This window comes from Thunnus thynnus, chromosome 17, assembly GCF_963924715.1.
Source record: "Thunnus thynnus chromosome 17, fThuThy2.1, whole genome shotgun sequence".
Taxonomy (NCBI): domain Eukaryota; kingdom Metazoa; phylum Chordata; class Actinopteri; order Scombriformes; family Scombridae; genus Thunnus; species Thunnus thynnus.
Genome location: NC_089533.1, coordinates 26,754,340 through 26,776,813, shown reverse-complemented (window position 1 = coordinate 26,776,813; position 22,474 = coordinate 26,754,340). Strand labels below are relative to the sequence as shown.

Genomic DNA, 22,474 nt, shown 5'->3' with positions numbered 1-22,474 from the left:
TATAGGCTTAGGAGGAGCTTTATTAGTCCAGCTGGGGGAGCAGTTGATCTTTATATCAATTAGTGTTTTACGACAAATGACTTGTATCTATGTAATTTGGCTGAAATCAACATCTCAGCAGTAGTATCTATATATGTAAACACCCTCTAAACTTGAATACATGCCTGGAATAAAATGCAGCCTACCTGCACACATTGTTGACAGTAAAAACCAGTAGAGGGGGGCATCACTCCACACGGAAATCTCACCTTTAACAGTTTCTACTAAACTGTTCATTCAAACACTGTAGTCTAGTTTTTCTGTGAAAGTTAACTTAGTCAAAACACATTCATGCATTCCTTTCACTGTGGTGTTTTATGTCTGAGTTTTGGATCTGAGGACTGATGAGACACAGCTTTGATTTATGTGGAGATGTGAGAAAATCAATTTGTATTTTGACTTACAGAAAGTTGAGTTTAAAAGCTTGTTTTATAGATAAATGTCTGATCTCTTTTACAGCATCTGGGATTATTCTCAACAGCAAATCAATAGAGAAACTGCACATGACTGCACTGACTTCTAGTGATACCGCTTTCAGTTTTGATTCTGGGTAAAACTGATGTAACATGTTCTAAATCTGTTCTTCTCCCATGCTGAACAGCTCCCACTGTTGCTGTGCTCATCTCAGATTGCTATCTTAATGCTGCAGAATTTGGGGTGTGTTTTATAGATTGTTTTTTGTAAATAAATTGTTTGATGAACTAAAATATATGTGTGATTTTAATAATTAATGATTTGTTCTTGCAGTTACATTATAGACCTATATCTATGCCAAGTATCACAGCTATCAGCACTGCAAAAGGATTCATACAGATCAGAGAATCTTCATCAACAGTTTAATGTAATAATAAATCACCTCATCTGCACAGAGTTGCTGTGGTCAATTCAAACCACAAGAGGGGGCCCTCACTCCATATAAAAATCTGTTCAAGCTCCCTTTTAAAACATTTGATATTGTTTGATAAAATTATGCTCTCTAGTGCTCAAAGGCAAAATTACACATTATATGTACTTTGATAAACACTACAGAGCCTCCGCCACCCAATATATACTGGTTTACTTTGAATTCATTATATATTAAAGTCAACATTCCAGAATTAAGTTTTTACAAGAAGTTCTACAAGATGAAAAACATCACTCAGAAATCAGAAAATTAAAGCTCTCACTTTGCTTTGCATAGGAAAATCAATTTCAAATATGAGGTGTGGATAGTGCCACAGATAACATATCGCAAGAGACTGTCATGCAACATCAAAGTTAGAAACAGGGTGTGCAACATAAGTCACCTGTGTAATCTGTGATATGTCATCAACTTAACTGACAGTTAATTTGATAAACAGACTTTATATGAGGGTCATTTACAGATATTAAACAAAAAACTGTGGGAAACTATCCGGAATATTATAGGAAAGCATCAAAAGAAAGTGTTGACAAAGGTTTTATCATTCAACTCTCATATATAGGCAATGTAAATGCATGTTTTTAACATATTTTAAAGAAATATCACATTGAGAGAAAACTGAGTCAGAACATCAGCAGGTGAAAGTCTGATACCTTTAATAGGCTATCTGTACCATGACAGTCTGGGAAGTTGATGAGTCAAAGTCATGTCTGCATTCGATCAGAAGAATGTTTTTAATGATATGACACAGAGCAGAAATGCGTGGAACTGAATGAAGTTTAATGTAACTAAAATATCATGAAGTTATTTCCATGAAAAGATCAAAGCCCTTAGAGGCACCCGTGGATGTCTGGCATCATTTATGTACCGTCCTTTACCCTTGACAGTATTTTTATAAAAATTGTTGGTTTATTAGGCTACCACTTGTATAACTTGGAGTGGCTCCGACGATAGTAGCACAGGCGGTGGAGAGTAACAGAATAGGGGATATATATGGGCGTGAACATGACATCGTCTCTTGCAGGTCTGGCTTATCCTTCTTCAAGTAATCCTTAGTTTGGCTCTTTCCACACTTCATAGTCTTACTTTTCCCAAACTAGACAATTCTACAGCACAACAATTTGAAATGTTTTTTAAGTACCAACAAGAAGTGTGAAAGAATGGATATCTAACTATAATCCAGCAGTATAAAAAATTCCTAAATTTAATGATTTTAACTCCCAAAATCAACAAGAATGGAATCCCATGACAAAATTCATCTCATGTAAATAGTAGGTAAAATTAAAAATTAAACTATGTTTAGTATTCTTGTCTTTTAAAATGAAGAATAATATGTGTTTTCTTGAAACCTTGCATCAAATAATGCTGCATCATTTTTATATATTTATATATTTTATATATATTTTTATATATATCTGTACATTAATGATATACAGTTTAATTTTAGGGAAAATATAATGAAGAAAATTTGATGTGAAGAGAAAAGAATTAAACTATGTACATTTTAATTTTAATTATAGAAAACAATATCATAATAATTATATCCACAAAACAACACAACTATTACTTGGTTTGCTTGATTATATATTTTTTTGGGATTACAGTAAAATTGAGTTACATTCACACAAAGTAAATAGAGCTTAACTAATTGGTGAAACCATATAAAGACAACATATTCCCCATTTCAATATATTTTTGTGTTTATATGAATGTACTGCCTGTTAACATCTGTACAGGAGCTCAGTCCAGACTTTGCTCTAATGTAGTTAAGAAGTGTAGTTAAGTCTATCTAAATCTTATTTTATTTATGACTATACCAGACAACCAAACTATATCATTTTTTTGAACTCTGACTTATTATGTACATTATATATTAACTGTGTTGATATGGTTATGTGATGTTTAGGAATAGATCAGAGGGTCAGAGCTGATATCACATAGACAAAAAAGAAAATGACCTATGTGACTAAAAATACTAGGTTAAGGTAAAAGAACAATGGTCAAGTTTTTTTTCAAGTGTCAAAGTAAATGCTTTTAGAAATAGAAAACGAGACATTGTAGTTTAACAAGCAGCCAGCCCACAGTTTGGAAGACTATGCATGGCAGCACTTACAAAATGCCTCCCTCTCAGTGAATCTGCATTATTCTCAAACTTTCCAACTCTGCACTAACCCAGCTGATTCCTGAACATAGCGTTACCAGTGGTCAATGTTAGTAAGTCAGCTAAGATGATATAATATGTAAATAAGACAACTTTGGAGTTTACCTCTTTTAGTGGTAACACATATTGGACAGTCTGTCAACTGAACGCCAGAGATTTCAAATTGTAAACTTTCACAATACTTGGTACTGAGGAAAGTTATCACATTATTGTATGTAATGCATTACTGCCCAACACTGAAGTTAACATAGGTTATTTTAGGTATTTGAGGAAACAACTAAGGCTGTCGTTTTTCTTGTGAGAAAGGTCTCCTGGCGGATGGATCTGACTTGGAATTGACCACTGATGCGACACACCTGGGAAATGCCAGGAGAGCAAAGGTGGAGATGTTGAGCTGTGCCACACTGAGGCAATCCCAAAGGGGTTAAATGGTTTGATCTGTTGTTTTGAACTGTGTAGCAATTTAGGAACTTTAACATCATTCTGCTATTGACAAAGTATTGTCAAAGTATTGTCAATAGCAGAAGAGGCCTTTCAGCCTACAGCTACCTTCACATGGGTGACATTGCCGCTACGGATGAGTCAAATCTTTTCTCCCCAGGTCAGGGAAACAGAACATATTCATGAGGGACAAACAAAAACATCCTCACATCAAAGTTGCAACACGCAGGGTAAGGCTCTCAGGTTGTGGGCACATTAGGTGGAACATAGGTACTTTAAAATTTTCTGCAGTCCTGTAGCCTAATATTTGGCTATGTAACAGAAACTCATTCTAATTCAGGCCATGGCTGGGACTGCTTATCCACAGTGTATGTGTTTCTGTGTGTATGTCCCTACTGTATATTAAGTGCTGCTGTTTCAGCAGCTGTCACCAAGCAACAGTGTGGGTCTTTCTTTACACTGGAGATGATTCTCCCTCCTCAAACTGACACAGAGACACCGAGGACTCACATGCAGAGTTTAACTTAAATCGGAACGCAGGATAGAGGGGTTCAGTGAATGCGCAGTAGAAGGTGTGGAGGTGGATCAGTGTGTCAGAGGAGACTTTGTAGAAGGACAGAGTGCCAACAGACCAGTCCAGATACACTGCTACTCTGCCAGAGTCAGATGAGGAGGTGACAGCCCGTATGTTTACTGTTCTCTTATTGTGACAGGCAGAGTAACCATGAGCAGAACAGAAGAGACCCCAGGACTTGTTGTTCTCACCAAGACAACATTCATCAAACTCTCCTTTCCTTTTGATTCCTCTGTTTGTCACTCCTATATTCACCCATCCTTTCCACTTCACCTCCCAGTAACAGCTGCTGCTCAGACCTTCTCTACACAGAACCTGCTTCCAGTGGTGAAATCTGTCTGGATGATCAAGGTAAGGTTGCACCTCTGTCACCTCTGTCACCTTTCTGTTGTCCTCTGACAGAGAGAGCTGACTGTGTGCTGTGTTTGGGTCCAGAGTGAGTTCACAGGCAACTGATGGGGAATAAGACACAACAGGTGCAGAATTTAATTTGACATGTTCTGAATAATTTGTTGATTAATTAGAAGATAGTCAGCTCTGCCAAAGGGGTTGTGATTATTGCAATTTGTTAGTTGAAAATCTCACAAATGCACTACTTGATTTTTATTAAAATCTGGTGGGACGTTGAGCCATGATTAGCTTTTGGTGCTTATCCAGAGTGAACAGTGCCATATGGCCTTTTATAATGTTCAGATTTATAGCTCATTAAAGGATATAACTGGCAATTTTCTATATTTTTCTTATTGTCAACAAATCTCATGTGCAGAGCTAAACCAATAATGAATTGATCCCTACTTAAAATTGTGTGTGTATCCAAAGCCTGACATATCTTATTCTTCTATGCTATAGACCTCTATTGTTGTCCAAAAACTATTAAAAACACAACAGTGAGCCACACTGGGTGACATGTTCCTACAGTGTGGGCAGTTGGGTAGTTTGTTTAGAAAAAGCTCCAAAGACTAATAACAGCGATCATATTTTTAGTCTGAGGAGAGAAGTTCTGAGTGAGGCAGACGCCACTGCACATGCACAGGAATGTGGTTCTGTTTACAGCTTCACTAGGTTTTTATTTTAAATATTACAACCTCTTGACTTTGTGCTAAGGTTCTTTGAGAAACTGACAATGTCTGGGTCAGAGTCTGATCAATACAATGAGTATGAGCCAGAGTATTCAGAAGAGAAAATACAACATGGAGGTGCTGAGAGGGAGAGACTAACGGCAACAGCCCACACTAATGTTACCTTGGTCTTGGTCATAAGCACTGATGTAAATTTAGGGTTCCAACCATTGACAGGATAACACAAGATCCAAAGGGAAAAAGTGGAATTTCTGTTGAGTATATCATCATGTGATCCAAGCACTTCCATAACCAGGTACAGAGAATGTCATTATCTAATGCTAACTTCACACACATTGAAGAGACATGGAAAAATATAAATGAATATGAATGGAATGGAGTTATTATTATAACAAAGGTTCAGGAACAAGACCACGGCCCTCTCTCTCTCACTAAATTCAATCACCTGTGCCTCACTAATTCAATCATCCGTGCATACCTATATAAGCGTGTCTAACCCCTTTCTCTCCCGTTCGTCTCAGTTCTCACACGACCTACGACACGCTTGCATTGCAAAAGCAATGCCCGCCCGTGCTCCATGATCCATGTACCTAGCAGTGCCAACGAAATATCTCCTTCACCACCACATCCACATGGAACCTTTCTCCTCCAGACGCCGCACTTCTGATCAGCTGGGATCCAGACGCTCCACACGCATCCACGCCCACTCGGACACGGTTCTTTTCCAAGCGATTAACATCTTCAACCGGATGTTTGCTCACCTCCGGCGAGCTCTCAAGGAGACGGTCGTCCGACGAAAAGATGATTAAGACAAACTTTCCAACTCTATGCAGACTCTACTTCCATCAACTCTCTTGTTAGCAGCTCAAATCCTCCCGCTCTTCCGGTTCATTGTCCACCGCCGGGCCGCTGCACACCGATGACGTCACAACGCTGCCTACTGTAACAGAGCCCAGACTTCTTCAGCCCCGGCTGAAGAACTCCAGATACAAATCCTGTTTCGCCGAACCAACAACAAAGCCAGGTTCTTCCTGCTCCTCTCTGCCTCCACCTCCACCACCGCTCTGGACGGCCACTCATTTCCGGGTTCCCCGCCCATGTCGATGACGTCACGACGCAGCCAACTGGTTCAGCCCTCTCGCAGGGCCAGATTGTATTTTTCCGTGTGCCTGCTCCCTCCCTGTCTGATCTGTCTCGTGTTTTTTGTCTTTTCTCTCATCCCCGTGTCCGCAGCAAGCGGCAACCTCCGGGGTTAAAAAATGAAGCCAACACGAAGTGCCAAAAACTGCAGTTCCTTGAATGGCCACTTGAGGCTGGCTCCAAAAGCGAGTCAATCCCCATAGACCCCCATGTTAAAATGCCCAACTTTACAGCAGAAATAAACATGTTTACAGCCTGGTACAAAAAATGGTTTTGGTCTCTATAGCTAATTTCCCCTTTCATGACATCTGTATGGGGGTGAATTTTTTTTATAACTCACCCGTTTAAATTTTGTTAAGCCGTAAAGTTATGCATAATGAAGGACATGGCTGCTTTGAGTGACAGGTTCGCCAACCGCTAGGTAGCTTGTTTCAGCCATTCGGCCCGCCTCTTTGCCCATTTTTGATTGGTTGGGAGTGAGGCAGAGTCACATACTGCCAAGATGGCGACGGCCGGAGCAGCTCACTTTGAGATTCAAAACCGCTCTTGAGAAACCAATGGGTGACGTCACGGTAACTACGTCCATATTCCAGTCTATGGTCCGCAGGCTGCACAATCAACCCCCGCACATACATCCCTTTCCTCTTCCCTTCCTTCAGCTGCAGCTACCTCTATGCTTTCGGCTCCACCCGCTCCAGCAGCTTCTTCTTTTATGTTTCTTCCTTCAGCCACTTCCAGTCCTGCCATTACCACAGCAACAGTCGCACCGAGCCACGGTGCACCCTCTGATGGACCCACTCAAAAACCCAAATATTTTTTGTGTCTTCAGCACCCCCCGTCACCGATCCCCTCGCTCCAGCCATCGTTAACACTGTGCCTGCGAGCACTTTCACTCTGGCCTCCGCCACTCCGCCCCTCTGCAGCCTACAAAGCCAGGCTTTCCAGTTCTGCACAGCCTCCAGTTCCACCATTGCTCCAGCCGACCACTTGCTTGTGGGTTCCCTACTTAGCGCCCCCTGCACTGGCACACCGATGATTCCATCCTGCTGCCACTACGATGCGGCAACAGACTGCTTCAGCCCTAGCTAGGGCCAGGTTGTATTTCCCCACGTGCCTGCTCCCTATGTCTTAATTGCCTCGTGTTTTTGTTTAATCTCTGCGTCTATGAGCCGCACATCTTACCACTTCACATGTATCCCTTCATCCCTCACCCCTCGACCCTCATCCTTTCATCCCTTCAACCTTCAACCCTTCATCCCTTCATCCTTCGCCCCTCAACCTTCATCCCTTCATCCCTCGACCCTCGACCTTCATCCCTTCATCCCTTGACCCTCATCCCTTCATCCGTCACCCTTTGACCCTCATCCCTTCATCCCCCACCCTCGACCCTCATCCCCTCGACCCTCATCCCTTCATCCCTCACCCCTCCACCCTCATCTCTGTATCCCTTCGACCCTCAACCCTCATCCCTCATCCCTTCATCCTTCCCTCGATCCGTCCTTTATGAATCATCCTGGCTCTCCTCCGTCGATATTATTTGTTTACAGCACCCCTTTTCGCTTCCTCCTGCCACAGCTACTATTGCTCCCTCGACTTGCCTGCTTCTTTTCATTTATTCAACCTTTATTTACATCTTGAGGTATCATTGAGGGCATGCCCTCATTTTCAGTGACATTGACTGACTGTATCAACTGCTTCGCCAACAATTTTCATTGCAATCGCTTCATATCGATTCATTGCCTCAGGGAGCCTGGTTTTCCTCATCATTAGTTGATACATAAGGAAGCCACAGAGCTCCCTCCTTTCTAACCCCCTCCGTTTTTTATTGCACAATCAACTCCTGCATATACATCCCCTCATCCCAGCATCCTTTCCTCTTCCCTTCCTTCAGCTGCAGCTACCTCAGCGCTTTCGGCTCCACCTGCCCCCACAGGTCTTTTCTTCTCTCTCTTCCCATAGCCACTACTGGTCCTGCTGTTACCTCAGCCACAGTCGCACTGAGCCATGGTGCTCCCTCTACTGGACCCACTTCATTTCCTCCTGTTCTGTACCACCTGTTAAAATTAAATAAATAAAATTCTCAACCACTAGTCTTCCCAAGATTCCATACCTACCTCAGCGACATTCAAAGAGCCCATTCTCACTTAGTCCAAAGAAGTTAACTTTGGGGGATGACAAAGCAGAAAGCTCATCAAGACATGTCCCCCACCCTGAGTCTCGACCCCCAGGTTCCTCGACGCTCCAGCCTCTTTGTGATTCCATTTGATCCCCGGTCATCCCCATGTCATCAACCCTCTCCTCGACCCCATCATCCCACTGTACATGACCCAAACCAACCTTCAGCTCCCATTCATCCCCCAGCAATCAACCCCCTTCATCCATCTCTTCGACCCCCATCCAGCCCACCATACACTATCCTCATCCAATCCTGAACCCTCTCGACTATCCAAATAAATCTACTTTTTATACCGTTCAAATGGCGTGGTCTTTGTAAGTGAACTGTGCATGTGAAGTAGCTTCTGCCTTACACCGAACAACTCTCCAGAGACTAAATTGTGATTACTATTATTAGTCTGTAAGGTTGTTCCTGAACAAACTACAGTGCACATACTCTGTGTAATGAAGGAACATGTCACCCAGTGCAATAATGTGGCTCATTAATGTGTTTTTAATAGTAGCATAACAACAGAGGTCTACAGCACAGAGGAATAAGAGATATCAGGCTTTGGATACACACACAATACTTGTTCCATTCATTGTTGGATTTGTCGAAAATAAGAAAAATATAGAAAATTGCCAGCCATATCCTTTAAAGTATAGGTTTGAGTTTTTTTTAGTCTGTCTTAATACAACACTGATGTGCCAACATGTACATGGATATAGCTACAACAGTTCCTACTCTCCATACTGGTCTTGAAGCTACTGCATTTCAAAGTTTGGCTGAAGCTAATATGAGGCTTCAGCACTCTGAGTTATCTAAATCTAGTCTGCATCTTACAAAGGCACAGTCTATTTCGTACAAAATTCTTGTGTTTTTTTCCCTTCCCCCTGGATTTAATTGACTTGCTGAGCTGCAGCAGAGGGACACATTCTAGTGAAACCCCAAATCTACCCTTTCACTGTGGGGAATAGAGGAAAAACAGATTTTCCCGGATTTTGATTTTAGTTTTTTAAATATCACTTCTCAGCAAATGTCATCCAACTTCATCAAATTTGTTACTGTATTTGCATAATTGGTTACCTAATTCTAGTAGGCATGGTCCATTTGATATAAACCTTTATTACTTGGGGCTAGGCTCTTGTATAACTTTAGGCTTTCTAATTATTATCTGTAATAATTATCTTCATAGAGGCATTGATAATGACTTTTGGGATGCATCAGAAAAGCTCAACTTACACATGAAGGGTTTCAAGCGATGCTTTCCACCATGGTCAACACTGTGGCAGAAGTGACACAAGAAATAATGAGGCAAAATACAAATAGACAAACCACACACTGAATAAGCTGTAACTGTACAGTGTACACAACATGACCTACCAGAGCGTGTCCAGTCTCCACTGTGGATCATCAAGTCTAGCAGAGAGCAGCATCACTCCGAAATATCCTGGATAATTGTAGCTCAGGTCCAGCTCTCTCAGATGGAAGGGATTGGAGTTCAGAGCTGAGTCCAGAGAAGCACAACCTTCCTCTGAGACCTGACAGCCTGCCAACCTATACATATACAGTATGTATTACATTCATGTACATGTATGTATTGCATGACAGATTTTCTAACCAGTAGTCTATATCTTCAATTAGTTGTGACAATACAGTAGGCCTACCTTAACACACCAAATTTGCTCCAACACAAACAATTGACTTAGTAATCAGATTTGTATTTTCAATTCTCTTCTTAATTTGTCACAGAATTTTATACATCCTTTCTGATATTTCTTGCTTAAGTAAATAAAGGAAATTATTAACAAGACCAGTACCATGCTAGCAGTCCCTTGAGGCCATAATGTTCATGACACACCAGAAAACAAAATCAATGCATAATTGAATGAAAAATTCAGTGACAATGTTGCTATTTCTAATTACTTCATCACTAGTAGGGGTAGATGTAAAATGTGACCTAAAGGTGGATTTACAGTATAGATCAGTGTTAAGGGGTTATGACGTATAGCTACAGAGTTTACACATGTAGCCGGCATACACCATAGCACAGTACATAGTAGCTGATGTGCACCTCCTCAATAATGGAACTAGCCTACATGATGGGGTGACAGCTACACAGAAACCATGTGGAGACCAAAGCCAAGCCATCTGAGCCGCAAACATGCTCACTATGAACCCTGCTCTCTAACACAGTGAATGAAAGAACTTAAATACAGTGATTGCACAGAATAGTCTTATATTCAGTAATGAAACAAGGCTAGACCTTTCCAGTAGTGCTCTACATCAAAAAGTAAAAGAATGTAAACACAGTTAATGTGGACGAAATAAAGGGCTAACATTCACATCCACTTCACACAGTGATTGGCCAGCTGTGCAGAGAGAGAGAAAGGAACTAAATGCAACACTATGAATGTCTTCCAGGAGAGACAGTTTCAAAATATGCACCATTGTCCCCATATTTAAACAATATCACCACCCCCCGTATCCCTCCCTCTTTCTGACAGTCAGCTTTTCACTCGGCTTTGAGTGTAGCTATTCTGAACGCCTAAACACATTTGATTTCCGACGTGGTAGGACGACATGTTGTAAGAACCAGTTCTGGTTGACTATAATATATCATCCATAATATATAATATATATCTTACATAATATATGGCCCAATCACTTCAATATATCCTTCTTGTGTTGCAGTAGTGCTATGCTATGCATGTATATACTGTATATATGCAGTATATATAGATATACATGTAGAGAGATAGCTATATAGATAGTATATAGATAGATAGGTAATATAAATTTAGGAAAATGAGAAGTAAAAATATAAGAGCTAAATTTGTAGTATGACCTCCTATAGCTCTAGTGGAAATACCACACCACAGATAGAGATACCACAGATATACCACAGATAGAGACCAGGGTTCTCTGCTAGAAAACTGTGGACTGCTCCCTCTTGGTTGGAAGTGAGTTGCTGCCCCAAGTGAAGGAGTTCAAGTGTCTTGGGGTCTTATTCATGAGTAAGGGTAGATGGAATGCAAGGTCGATGGGCGGATCAGTGCAGCATCTGCAGTTATGCAGGTGCTGTACCAGACCGTTGTGGTGAAGAAGAAGCTGAGCTAGAAGGCAAAACTCTCAATTTACCAGTCGGTCTATGTTCCAACCCTCACCTATGGTCACGAGATTTGGGTAGTGACAGAAAGAGTAAGATCGTGGCTACAACCAGCTGAAATGAGTTTCCTCCAGAGGGTGTCTGGTCTCAGCTTTAGAGATAGCATGAGGAGCTCAGATGTCCAAAGGGAGCTTGCTGTAGAGCCACTGCTCCTTTGCGTTGAAAGAAGCCAGCTGGTTGAAGATGGTTTGGGCATCTGGTTAGGATGCCTCTTGGATGCATCCCTTTGGAGGTGTTCCGGGCACGTCCAACTGGTATAGAGACCCCAGGGCAGACCCACAATGCAATGTTGCTGGAGATAGAGATGTCTGGGTTACCTTACTCATTCTGCCACCATCACAACCTGATCTCGGATAAGCTGCGGAAAATGGATGGATTGATGGACAGAATTCAACACCTTACTAAGACACTTTACGTTGGTTTTTCCTTTCATTTGTCACCTGTCTGCATGTATGTTCCTCACATATCTTGAGAACCGTTAATCCAATCGACTCCACACCTGGTGGGTGTATGGCTGGGTACCCAAGGGAGTGTAGTGTCGAAATTGGTGCAATTTGGACATGCAATATGTTTAATATTAATAAACTTTGAATAAACCAGCAATCAGCAAGCTGCTCCGCTCTGTACAGGGGCAGGGTGGAGCTTCAGGGCTCTGCTGACTGACTCCAGCATGTCAGGGAGAGACCAAAGATGAGGCATGACACAAGTCAGAGAAAAGTGCTCAAAAAAGAGAAAAGTAGATAGCAAAAACAGAGCTATTAATCAAGAATGGACAGTCTTACCTAGTGTCTAGTGTAGCGTAGTGTTAGCATCATGTTTAGCAGCACATTTAGCAGATCAGCAGCAAGTGACTACACAGGAGGCGTTCAGGTACATTGTTGAGCATAGGTCACCCACATTTTGGAATCACTCAGCGCCCAATACACAATGACTGTACTTAAAATGTAAAATGACAGAAATACTTCAATGGGCAGTTCAAAACCAGTTTGACTCATATGCTCAGAGACCAATTGTGAAGCACCACTACAGACAGCGCAAATCTTTGGAACACACATACCCACTCATATCTGAACCGAAGGCACAGAAAATAGGAATGACAATAGGCATGTTTTGAACAGGCAGTGCACTAGTAAGAGGTAATATTGAAAACATTCTGATGTAATGTACATGTTTAATGGGTGAAAACAACCTACAATTTCAGAGCCATCTTTCAACTGATTTGAGGCTAAGTACTGGAAAGCTAACTACATACTACATACACCTGTCATTACATTACATTACATACTATGAAATGAATGAAAAAATATATTGTTATTCCCTTATGTTGCAATAGTGTTGCGTTGCTTTCAAATATGTTACACCCAAAATGAATTTATCAAAGCATGAACAGCCATCTCTGAACTATCAAGCTTCACGGCCATTTTGATTAAGATAGAGGAATATAAGTGTTTTGAAATCACAACACTTTTAACTGAAATGGTTTTCTTGCGTGTCAAGTTAACAGAAATTCTAGAAAGAAATGTAACCTGAGATTTTCCAGTCTACAGTGAGGACTCTCTAGTCCTGTAGAGAGCAGCTTCACTCCTGAGTCCTGCAGGTCGTTGTCACTTAGATCCAGCTCTCTCAGACTAGAGGACTGGGAGCTGAGAACTGAGGCCAGAGCTTCACAGCTTGTCTCTGACAAGTTACAGCCACATAACCTGAAGAGGCATGAAAAATAGAAACCAGAAATGGGAAGTACACAATGCTTCTTTCATTTCTTTTGTAGAAGCAATATTTGTTTTAATTAATTTGTCCAGTTACATATGCATTTTCAAATATTTACTGGAGGCTTGAACTACTGGAAACAAATAAATTTTCTCTAAAATGAATTGTGTTCATGAGGTCAAGTTAACTAACAAGAATTGGGCAGTTCTGCAAAAAACATTTTGTTCAGTGATGTTTTTTTAACATTCCATGTCAACACTTAATTATTATTACAAATTATTTTCTTTCTATCTATTTACTACAGCAAACAAAACAAACTGCAATATTTTTGATACTTCCCAAATATTGTTAATATATAAAAATCAAAAATTTAGGGCCGAATACCAACCCTTGGAAGACTTCACATTTAACCTTTATACATTCAGATTTATAACCAGCAAATTTTACATATTGTTGTCTGTTATCCAGATAACTACTTCACCATTTGTGAACTGTCCCTCTTGAATGAACCCCAAATGGTCCAGATATTTAAGCCATTGCTTTGCATGGTAGCTTGCTGTTAATGGTGTGTGAGTGTGCATATGAGGCAAATTGTAAAGCACTTTGGATTAAAGTGTTGCATAAATTCAATCCATAAATACAAATGCAGTCCAAAGTCCACCACTATGAAATCCACTCCCTTACTATCCCACTACTTTCTGCATTAATACTGAACGTTGGCACTGGTTGTAAACTGTGACCTGCAGAATTGTCCAATATGAATGTAATTCCTAGTTATACTGGGCTGCATCAAACACAACTGTGAAAAGGCATTGAATTTATTCATTTCTACTAACCTTAGAGTTTCCAGTCTACACTGTGGACTCCTCAGTCCAAAAGAGAGCAGCTTTACTCCACAATCTTGCAGGTCATTGTTACTGAGGTCCAGCTCTCTCAGACGAGTTGACTTAGACATAAGAACAGAGGCCAGAGCTTTACAGCTTCTCTCTGACAGCTTGCAGTCACTCAGCCTAAAATTAAAAATACGTATACTTTATCACAAGTAAAAACTATACTTAATATAGTAAGTCTGCCCTTTTATCAGTGTACCTACCGAGATATTCTTGAGGCTTTGACCACTGGCAGCAGCCTCAGGAGACCTTCCTCTGAAGCAGAGTACTTCCTCAAGTCAAACACATTCAGGTCATTTTCTGATGACAGTAGGATGAAGGCCAGAGCTGACCACTGAGCAAGAGATAGTTTGTCTGTGCAGAGACTTCCTGAACTCAAGTACTGTTGGATCTCCTCCACTAGAGAATGATCATTCAGCTCATTCAGACAGTGAAAGAGGTTGATGCATCTTTCTGGAGAGGGATTTTTCCTGATCTTCTTCTTGATGTATTTGACTGTTTCCTGATAGTTCTCTGGGCTGCCTCCTGGTGGTTTTAGCAGGCCTTGTAAAAGGGTTTGATTGGTCTTCAGTGAGAGACCCAGGAGGAAGCGGAGAAATAAATCCAGGTGTCCATTTGGACTCTGTAAGGCCTTGTCCACAGCACTTTGGAAGAGGGGATTTACTTTAGATTTGTCCCTTAACAGTGAAGACCAGCAGGATGTTGACTCTGGTTCTGACAGTAGATCGATACCAGTGTTGACGAAAGTCAGAACAACATAAAGAGCAGCCAGAAACTCCTGAAAGGTCAAATGGACAAAACAGAACACCTTGCCCTGGTTCAACCCACACTCCTCTTTAAAGATCTGTGTGAACACTCCTGAGTACACTGAGGCTGCTCTGATATCAATGCCGCAATCTAGAAGATCTGATTCATAGAAGATCAAGTTGCCTTTCTGAAGCTGTTCAAACGCCAGTTTTCCCAGAGACATGATGATCTTGCAGGTCTCTGTGTTCCACAGTGGATCTGTCCCTGCTCCTCCTCGATACTTGACATTCCCTACTTTGGACTGAACCACCAGGAAGTGGATGTACATCTCAGTCAGGGTCTTTGGCAACCCTTTAATGGTTTGTGATCCCATTATATCCTCCAGAACTGAAGCGGTGATCCAGCAGAAGACCGGCATGTGGCACATGATATGGAGGCTTTGTGATGCCTTGATGTGAGAGATGATTCTGCTGGCCTGTTCCTCCTCAGTGAATCTCTTCCTGAAGTACTCTTTCTTTTGGGCATCTGTGAACCCTCTCACTTCTGTCACCATGTCAACACACTCAGGAGGGATCTGATTGGCTGCTGCAGGTCGTGTAGTTATCCAGAGGTGAGCAGAAGGAAGAAGTTTCCCAGTGATGAGGTTTGTCAGCAGCACATCCACTGAGGTGGACTCTGTAACATCAGTCAGGATCTCATTGTTGTGGAAGTCCAGAGGAAGTCGACACTCATCCAGACCGTCAAAAATAAACACAACCTTGAACTTGTCAAAGCTGCAGATTTCTGCATCTTTAGTGTTGGTAAAAAAGACATGAAGAAGTTCCACCAAGCTGTACTTTTTTCCGCTCAGCAGATTCAGCTCTCTGAAACTGAATGGAAATGTGAACTGTATGTTGTGGTTGGCTTTGTCTTCAGCCCAGTCCAGAGTGAACTTATGTGTTAAGACTGTTTTCCCAATGCCAGCCACTCCCTTTGTCATCACCGTTCTGATTGGTTGATGATCTCTACCGGGTAAGGGTTGGAAGATATCTTCACATTTGATTATAGTTTCTGGTCTTGATGATGTCCTGGATGCTGTTTCAATTTGTCTGATCTCATGTTCATCATTGACATCTCCACTTCCTCCCTCTGTGATGTATAGTTCTGTGTAAATCTCATTCAGAGGTGTGGGGTTTCCTGCTTTAGCAGTTCCTTCGAACAAACATTGGAACCTCTTTTTTAGATTACTTTTGAGCTTATTTTGGCACACTTCAGCAGTTCCTACACAGAAATACAAAAAATAAAAATACATGAGCAATATAGTAATTTTAGGGTGAATTAATGCAGCATGCTATAACTCATCTGACCTGAGGTGGGCATATGTAGATGTAAATGCAACTGAGTGCTGGGGCAATAGTTATGACTTTTTTTCTTTACTTCTAATGCAAACCACTGTGCTCCACCATTCAGAACTATACTTGTAACTTACTGCTCTGCAGGCAGTCAGCCAGTTCTCCCTGCTTCATTCCCCTCAAAATGTGCAATGTGATCTTCAGAAGGGCCTCTTTGCTGCTTTTCCTCTGTTCTTCCTCTGCACCATTCACCACATCCTCATTCTTTTTCTGCCCCTCTAAAGATTTTGTGTAGTCTGGACTGAGAATTCTCTGGAATTTCTTCAGCTCAGCCTTCACAAAAGTGATGATGTTCTCCTCTAACACCTGGAATAATAAGCAAAATGAAAAATTCAGGTGGAATTAATGGGACATAGAGAAGTTAAGGCCTGTGACAGAGGTAGTTCTGTGCATTGAATGCACAATCCCTCGCAACCACATCATTTTCAAACTACTAGTTGTCAACGCCAACCAACACTGACTCAAGTGACATCCCTTAAGGCAATTTATCAGTTTGTGCAGCTCCCTCTGGGGCCATGAAAGGCTTTGTACAACTTTTTTCACATATGCAGTAGTACTCCCCAACACCCCAACATACTGATATGTAAAATCAGTAGAGTTCTCCTTTAACCAAACTATAGTTCTGTAAGCACAAGGAAGCCCTCCAGTGGGCTTTGTAGGTTTGACCACTGCAGAGCACTACATTTGAACTATAGTTGCAATGTGTAGATTTCTATTGCACACAGATTTCACCATCTAATAATATAAGCTGAGGGTGGTGAAGCCTGACATCCCCTGAACCACCAATACAACACATCAAGACATCTTAATAATAATGTGTCCCGGTCAGATTGATAATCCACCAAACCAGACTATTTACCTTCAGCATATTGAAAAAAGGAAGTTGCACAGCAGCTCAGAATACCTACCAAGGTCTGCTGTGCCACACAGAGATATCGTGTAACAAGAAACATTTAAAGAGGGGTTGGGATAAAGACCTAGTTGCTTCTGTGCATGTCTTGAACCACTTTTCCAATCAATAAAGCTACTGAAGCTGCCACACCTAATGGTAGAACATGACAGGCCCCTGTGCAACTAAATGAAAGACAACACTGAACTTATTGAAAAGGACAGGACCACTCTACAATGCTACTCCTCCTCACCCCACTTCTTATAGTATGTCCATTTTTCTTAATAAAAATTGATGGTGTACTAATCCCATAGACCTTGAATAGTCTGCATCATTAATGGGGATCAACCCCAGTTCACCAGCCTGTCCCATTCAGGACCCAAACAGAAAAGCCTCAGGCATGGCATCTGGTAGTCACTTAAAACCTGAGAAATTAGCAAGGGTGGCAGTGCCCTCAATTGGTTCTCATGGGTGTAACACAGCAGTGTCATGTGCTATAGGACTGTGCATTAAAACCATGTGGTACCAGAATCTGCACATAAAAACCCAAGTCAATTACGAATTTGACAGAGCATTGTTTTGTTCTTGATTGCTACCCCAGAGTGTTCTGAGTTTGCAAGGGATTTGACTTACAGTTGGCATCCTCAGAGCAGAGAAGTGATAAAGCCTGTTTTTCATGAAATGAAAACTCATTTATGTAGAGTGTAGCATGGAGGAAATTATGAAATTATAAATTATTGTTTATCAATAATTTGGACGATTTACACACCATAAATATGGAGGCCAGATCTGCTTCATCATGCTCCTTGTCAGATTGATCAGTGGCAACCTCTGGCCCCACTTGGTGGCCTCTGTGGAGAAAACATGACATAGATATTGATCCACAAATATCAGTACACACTTATTATTAAGCTGAGTGCACTTGGCATAAAATCAAACTGACAAGCTTTTCCAAACAACCAGATTAAAGTCCAGTATTTGTCCTCAAATGTGGCACACACACATACTGTAAATGAGGTGAACATCAATGGAGAGACTGACAAGAGTTGAATTTGATGCTGTGTAAAAGGGAAAAAAACTACTGTAAGTATCGCCTTTGTCCAGTAGAGAGGTGCCGATGATTGAAGGAAAGAGGTGGCTTTATAGAGTGAGTACTTTTAATAGACACACAGCAGGGTACAGAGGAGTCTGGTTGCTCCTGCTGAAGGAGACTGAACCAGAAATACAGAAAGAATCATCATTTAATTTTTTTTGATTGTGTTTCTATGAAGGTTTTTTTAGTCATATATTTAGTACATCTTCACCTCTGTTCTGTAGAGAGATCTCTATCTCCAAAGGTTAAGGGTTCAGCAATGGAGTGGTTGTACTTCATTGACACACAGCTAGGTTCAGGGGAGTCTTGTTTCTCCTGCTGAAGGAGACTGAACCAGAAATACAGAAAGAATCATCATTTAATTTTTTTTGATTGTGTTTCTATGAAGGTTTTTTTAGTCATATATTTAGTACATCTTCACCTCTGTTCTGTAGAGAGATCTCTATCTCCAAAGGTTAAGGGTTCCGCAATGGAGTGGTTGTCCTTCATTGACACACAGCTAGGTTCAGGGGAGTCTTGCTTCTCCTGCTGAAGGAGACTGAACCAGAAATACAGAAAGAATCATCATTTAATTTTTTTTGATTGTGTTTCTATGAAGGTTTTTTAATCATGCATTTAATACATCTTCACCTCTGCTCTGTAGAGAGATCTCTATCTCCAAAGGCTAAGGGTTCAGCAATGGAGTGGTTGTCCTTAATTGACACACAGCTGGGTCTAGGGGAGTCTGGTTTCTCCTGCTGGAATGAGCTTTAACAGAGACAGACTTTGTTACTCTGAGCAATGATGAGGTGTTAGAAGTATAGAATTCTCTGCTTTGAGATGGGGGGCAGGGGTAAAAAGTTAAAAAATTCTCATCTCACATCTCAACTTTAGTGTGGCTATCATGTTCCTCAGACAGAGATAATTGAAACGATGGGATCTCATCCCTTCTTTCCGCACACAGATCCATCGTAGAGCAAACACTTTTTACAACAACACACTCGCCCACTTCATTGCAACAAGGTTGTAGTAATCATTCCTGTCAGTAAAATGAAAAACACAGCATACATTACTCATTACAGTACAGTGAAATGACACTCTGTCAACACTCTTTCTGCATAACTCTTTAAAAAAGAATGTACATGGGTTATTAGAATGTGTGATCACGTTTTAGGTCATATTTATGTAGAAATAGAGAAAATTCTAAAGGGTTCACAAACTTTCAAGCGGCACTCTATATACTGATTACAATATCACAACCTTTCTTTGTGATATTGGTCTTATGGTTAAGGAGGGGAAGGTGGGCTGGGCAACAAAAAGTGAAGGCTTTATATCTAGAAATGTCTTTAGGTTATTTTCCAGCTAGTCTGGCTGAACTATGGCTGAGATGTATAAAACTAGATAAATTCAGACAGTATCCAAACCGAGGTTAGTTGAGCATTTCAGCTTCTGAAAAGGTAATAGGTTGCATGTATTATAATATATAATAATAATAATAATCCCCTGGTGGCAGTATGATGTAGTACGTCTCCTGATGTCATCATGCAAACATTGATTCAGCATCATTATAAAGAAAATGCATTGAGTCCAGTGATTTTCCTGGAAACAGACCATAACCTTAACCATAACTGATTCATTCCTGACTCCAGTTAACAGCAGCTGGTAACTGGTTTGCACAGAATAGAGTTGCATAGAATTATAGATTGATTCTTAAAATTATTATTCAGGATAAATGTGGAAGTTACAAATAACTTTCTGATTCAAGTCTTTTTCTTCAGTTTAGTTGAATTTATGAAAATTCATAGTTACTGGCTGTGTATTTCTTTTGTTTTTTAAAACAAGCATTTAAACTCTCTTTAGTCGCCACATCTGTAACTTTTCATAACACTGTGAGGTTAAGGTGCTTCTGACTGTCAGAATCTAACAATGTTCAGTCTGCCTACCTAGAGCCTGGTTCTGCTTGAGGTTTCTTCTCATTAAAGGGGAGTTTTTCCTTACTGCTGTCACCAAGTGCTTGCTCATGGGGGAATTGTTGGGTCTCTCTCTCTGTAAATTAAAGAGTGTGGTCTAGACCTGCTCCATGTGAAAAGTGCCCTGAGATGACTTTTGCTGTGATTTGGCACTATAGAAATAAAATTGAATTGAATTGAATTGAATTGCATTGAATTGAATTGAATTGAATTGAATTGAATTGAATTGAATTGAATTGAATTGAATTGAATTGCTTGTTGGAACTGTTAAAGAACCTTTAAGCATGGTTTATCAGAAACCAGCAATCTGCAACTGAGCTCATGTATCATGGTTGTTTTTTTTAACCAGGAAGTGCCATACTGTATAACAATGGTGCTTTCAGAGAGGAGCTTTGAAGCTAAAAGCTACTGATTCATTCAATGACATTCATGAGTCAATACATTCACATTTTATAAATTATTTTAAAGAATCCTATTTTTCATTTTTCATTGTTTTCTCTCAGAAAACAAAATATTTTTTGGTTCTCCTCTCTTAGAATTAAATTGTTTTTTGTTGTTGTTTTCAGCCCTGACTGTCTTCATTCAGGCTTTATGGCCACTTACAAATCTGTTGTGGTAAGAGTGAAAGAGTGCAGACACTGCTTATTGTTGAGTGTGTTTGTATATTTGGCTTGAGGCTCCTGACATACTCTTCACACAACTTCACTGTCAACTGTGTCAACTACAGTGAACTTAACTCTGAAAGGTGAACTGCATAGAGGTGAAGGGATTTGAATCGCTTTTAAATTACATTACAGAGTGAGAATGGCAGCACAGTGACAACCTAAACCAAATTAACATTAATAATAACCTAAACCTCAACCTAAACAGCCACATAGTCCACTAATTTTTCAAGCCAAGACCAATTTTTTTCAATCACAGTTACAGCAACAGAGATAGCTTTACAGAGATAAATAAAATCATCATCCATAGCAAAACACAGGCAACTAGCACTTCATTAATTATTAACAGTAAGCAAAGAAAATAATTTCCTTTAAAAAGAAGCAAAGTCAAATAAAAAAATACAACATATATTGAAATATAGAAGTAAATATATAAGATTTCACATGAGACTTACTTTGTTAGTTTCTTTGAGTTTCTTTCTTCAACTCTGCGGAGGCTTGACAATAAAAACCCCAGCACCCTAACTTCCTGAACAAGCCATAAGAGAAGTGCAGTGATACCGGTTTCATTTCCATATTAGCAAAACAGGCCACACAAAGTTAAAACAAGACAAAATTGGGAAAATGCATTTTACAACTTTACGCAATAAACAGACATATCACACCCTGAATACAGTGCCTAAAAACGGTATTAACCCCCCTTAGAAGTTTACATGTTTCATTGTCTTACAACATTGGATCAAAGTAGACTGAATGTGGCTTTTTGACACTGATCATCAGACCACAGAGTCTTCCTCCAGCTGACGTCAGAGTCTACCATTTGCCTTCCAGCAAACCATATATGTCATGTGATTTTTTTTTAAGACTGGCCTTGTCTTTGCCTCTCACGTTATGGAAGTTGAGAAATTTCAAAAACTTGTCAGTCATGATAATGACAAACTAAGAAACTGGAGATTTCTGACCTTCAATCCAGTGCAGTAGCTGGGTAAAGGTAGTCAATCAGTAGTGGTCCCATTTCACAATGTGATATTCAATTGCTTATAGATTCAAATTATTGTGGCCTCTCTTTGCTTCCATTTAGACTGATTGATTCCTTGTTAGTTCAAGTTTGCATTTGATTTGATTTCAATTTTAAGATCAGAATTTAACTAACTCAATTTGAGAAACTTGAATGTTTTGAATATGGGACTTTTGAATCTGAATTTTTTTTAATTTGTTTTTTTATTTGTGTCAATAATGTTGTTTTCATTTTTTTCATTTAAATACTTAAAATCAAGTCTTTAAAATGTCAAAGAGGTTAATTCCAACCATATGAATTCAGATGAATGGATTTGAAAGTTAAATATTTTAATGTTATAAATACAGTTGTTTTTCCATTTTCAGTATTGTTAAATTTTACAATAGGTATTAAGTTGCTAATCATTTTCTAGATTTATGGCTATTATTTGCTTCCATACATACTATAATACTCCTCACCATATTTTTTC

The 22,474-nt window shown here is 40.2% G+C and overlaps 1 protein-coding gene across 1 annotated transcript; it reads right to left on the bottom strand.

Annotated features, from left to right (window-relative positions):
• Positions 1-861: 861 nt before the first annotated feature.
• Positions 862-21,720, bottom strand: LOC137168576 (NLR family CARD domain-containing protein 3-like). Its single transcript, XM_067571228.1, has 13 exons — positions 21,443-21,720; positions 19,237-19,394; positions 19,007-19,123; positions 18,798-18,914; positions 18,588-18,704; positions 18,053-18,134; positions 16,472-16,700; positions 14,460-16,263; positions 14,203-14,376; positions 13,186-13,359; positions 9,874-10,047; positions 9,733-9,773; positions 862-4,568 (listed from the first exon to the last, which is right to left on the bottom strand). The coding sequence occupies exons 2-13, from the start codon at positions 19,323-19,325 to the stop codon at positions 3,997-3,999; spliced, it is 3,690 nt and encodes a 1,229-aa protein (XP_067427329.1). The 5' UTR covers positions 19,326-19,394; positions 21,443-21,720; the 3' UTR covers positions 862-3,996.
• Positions 21,721-22,474: the final 754 nt, after the last annotated feature.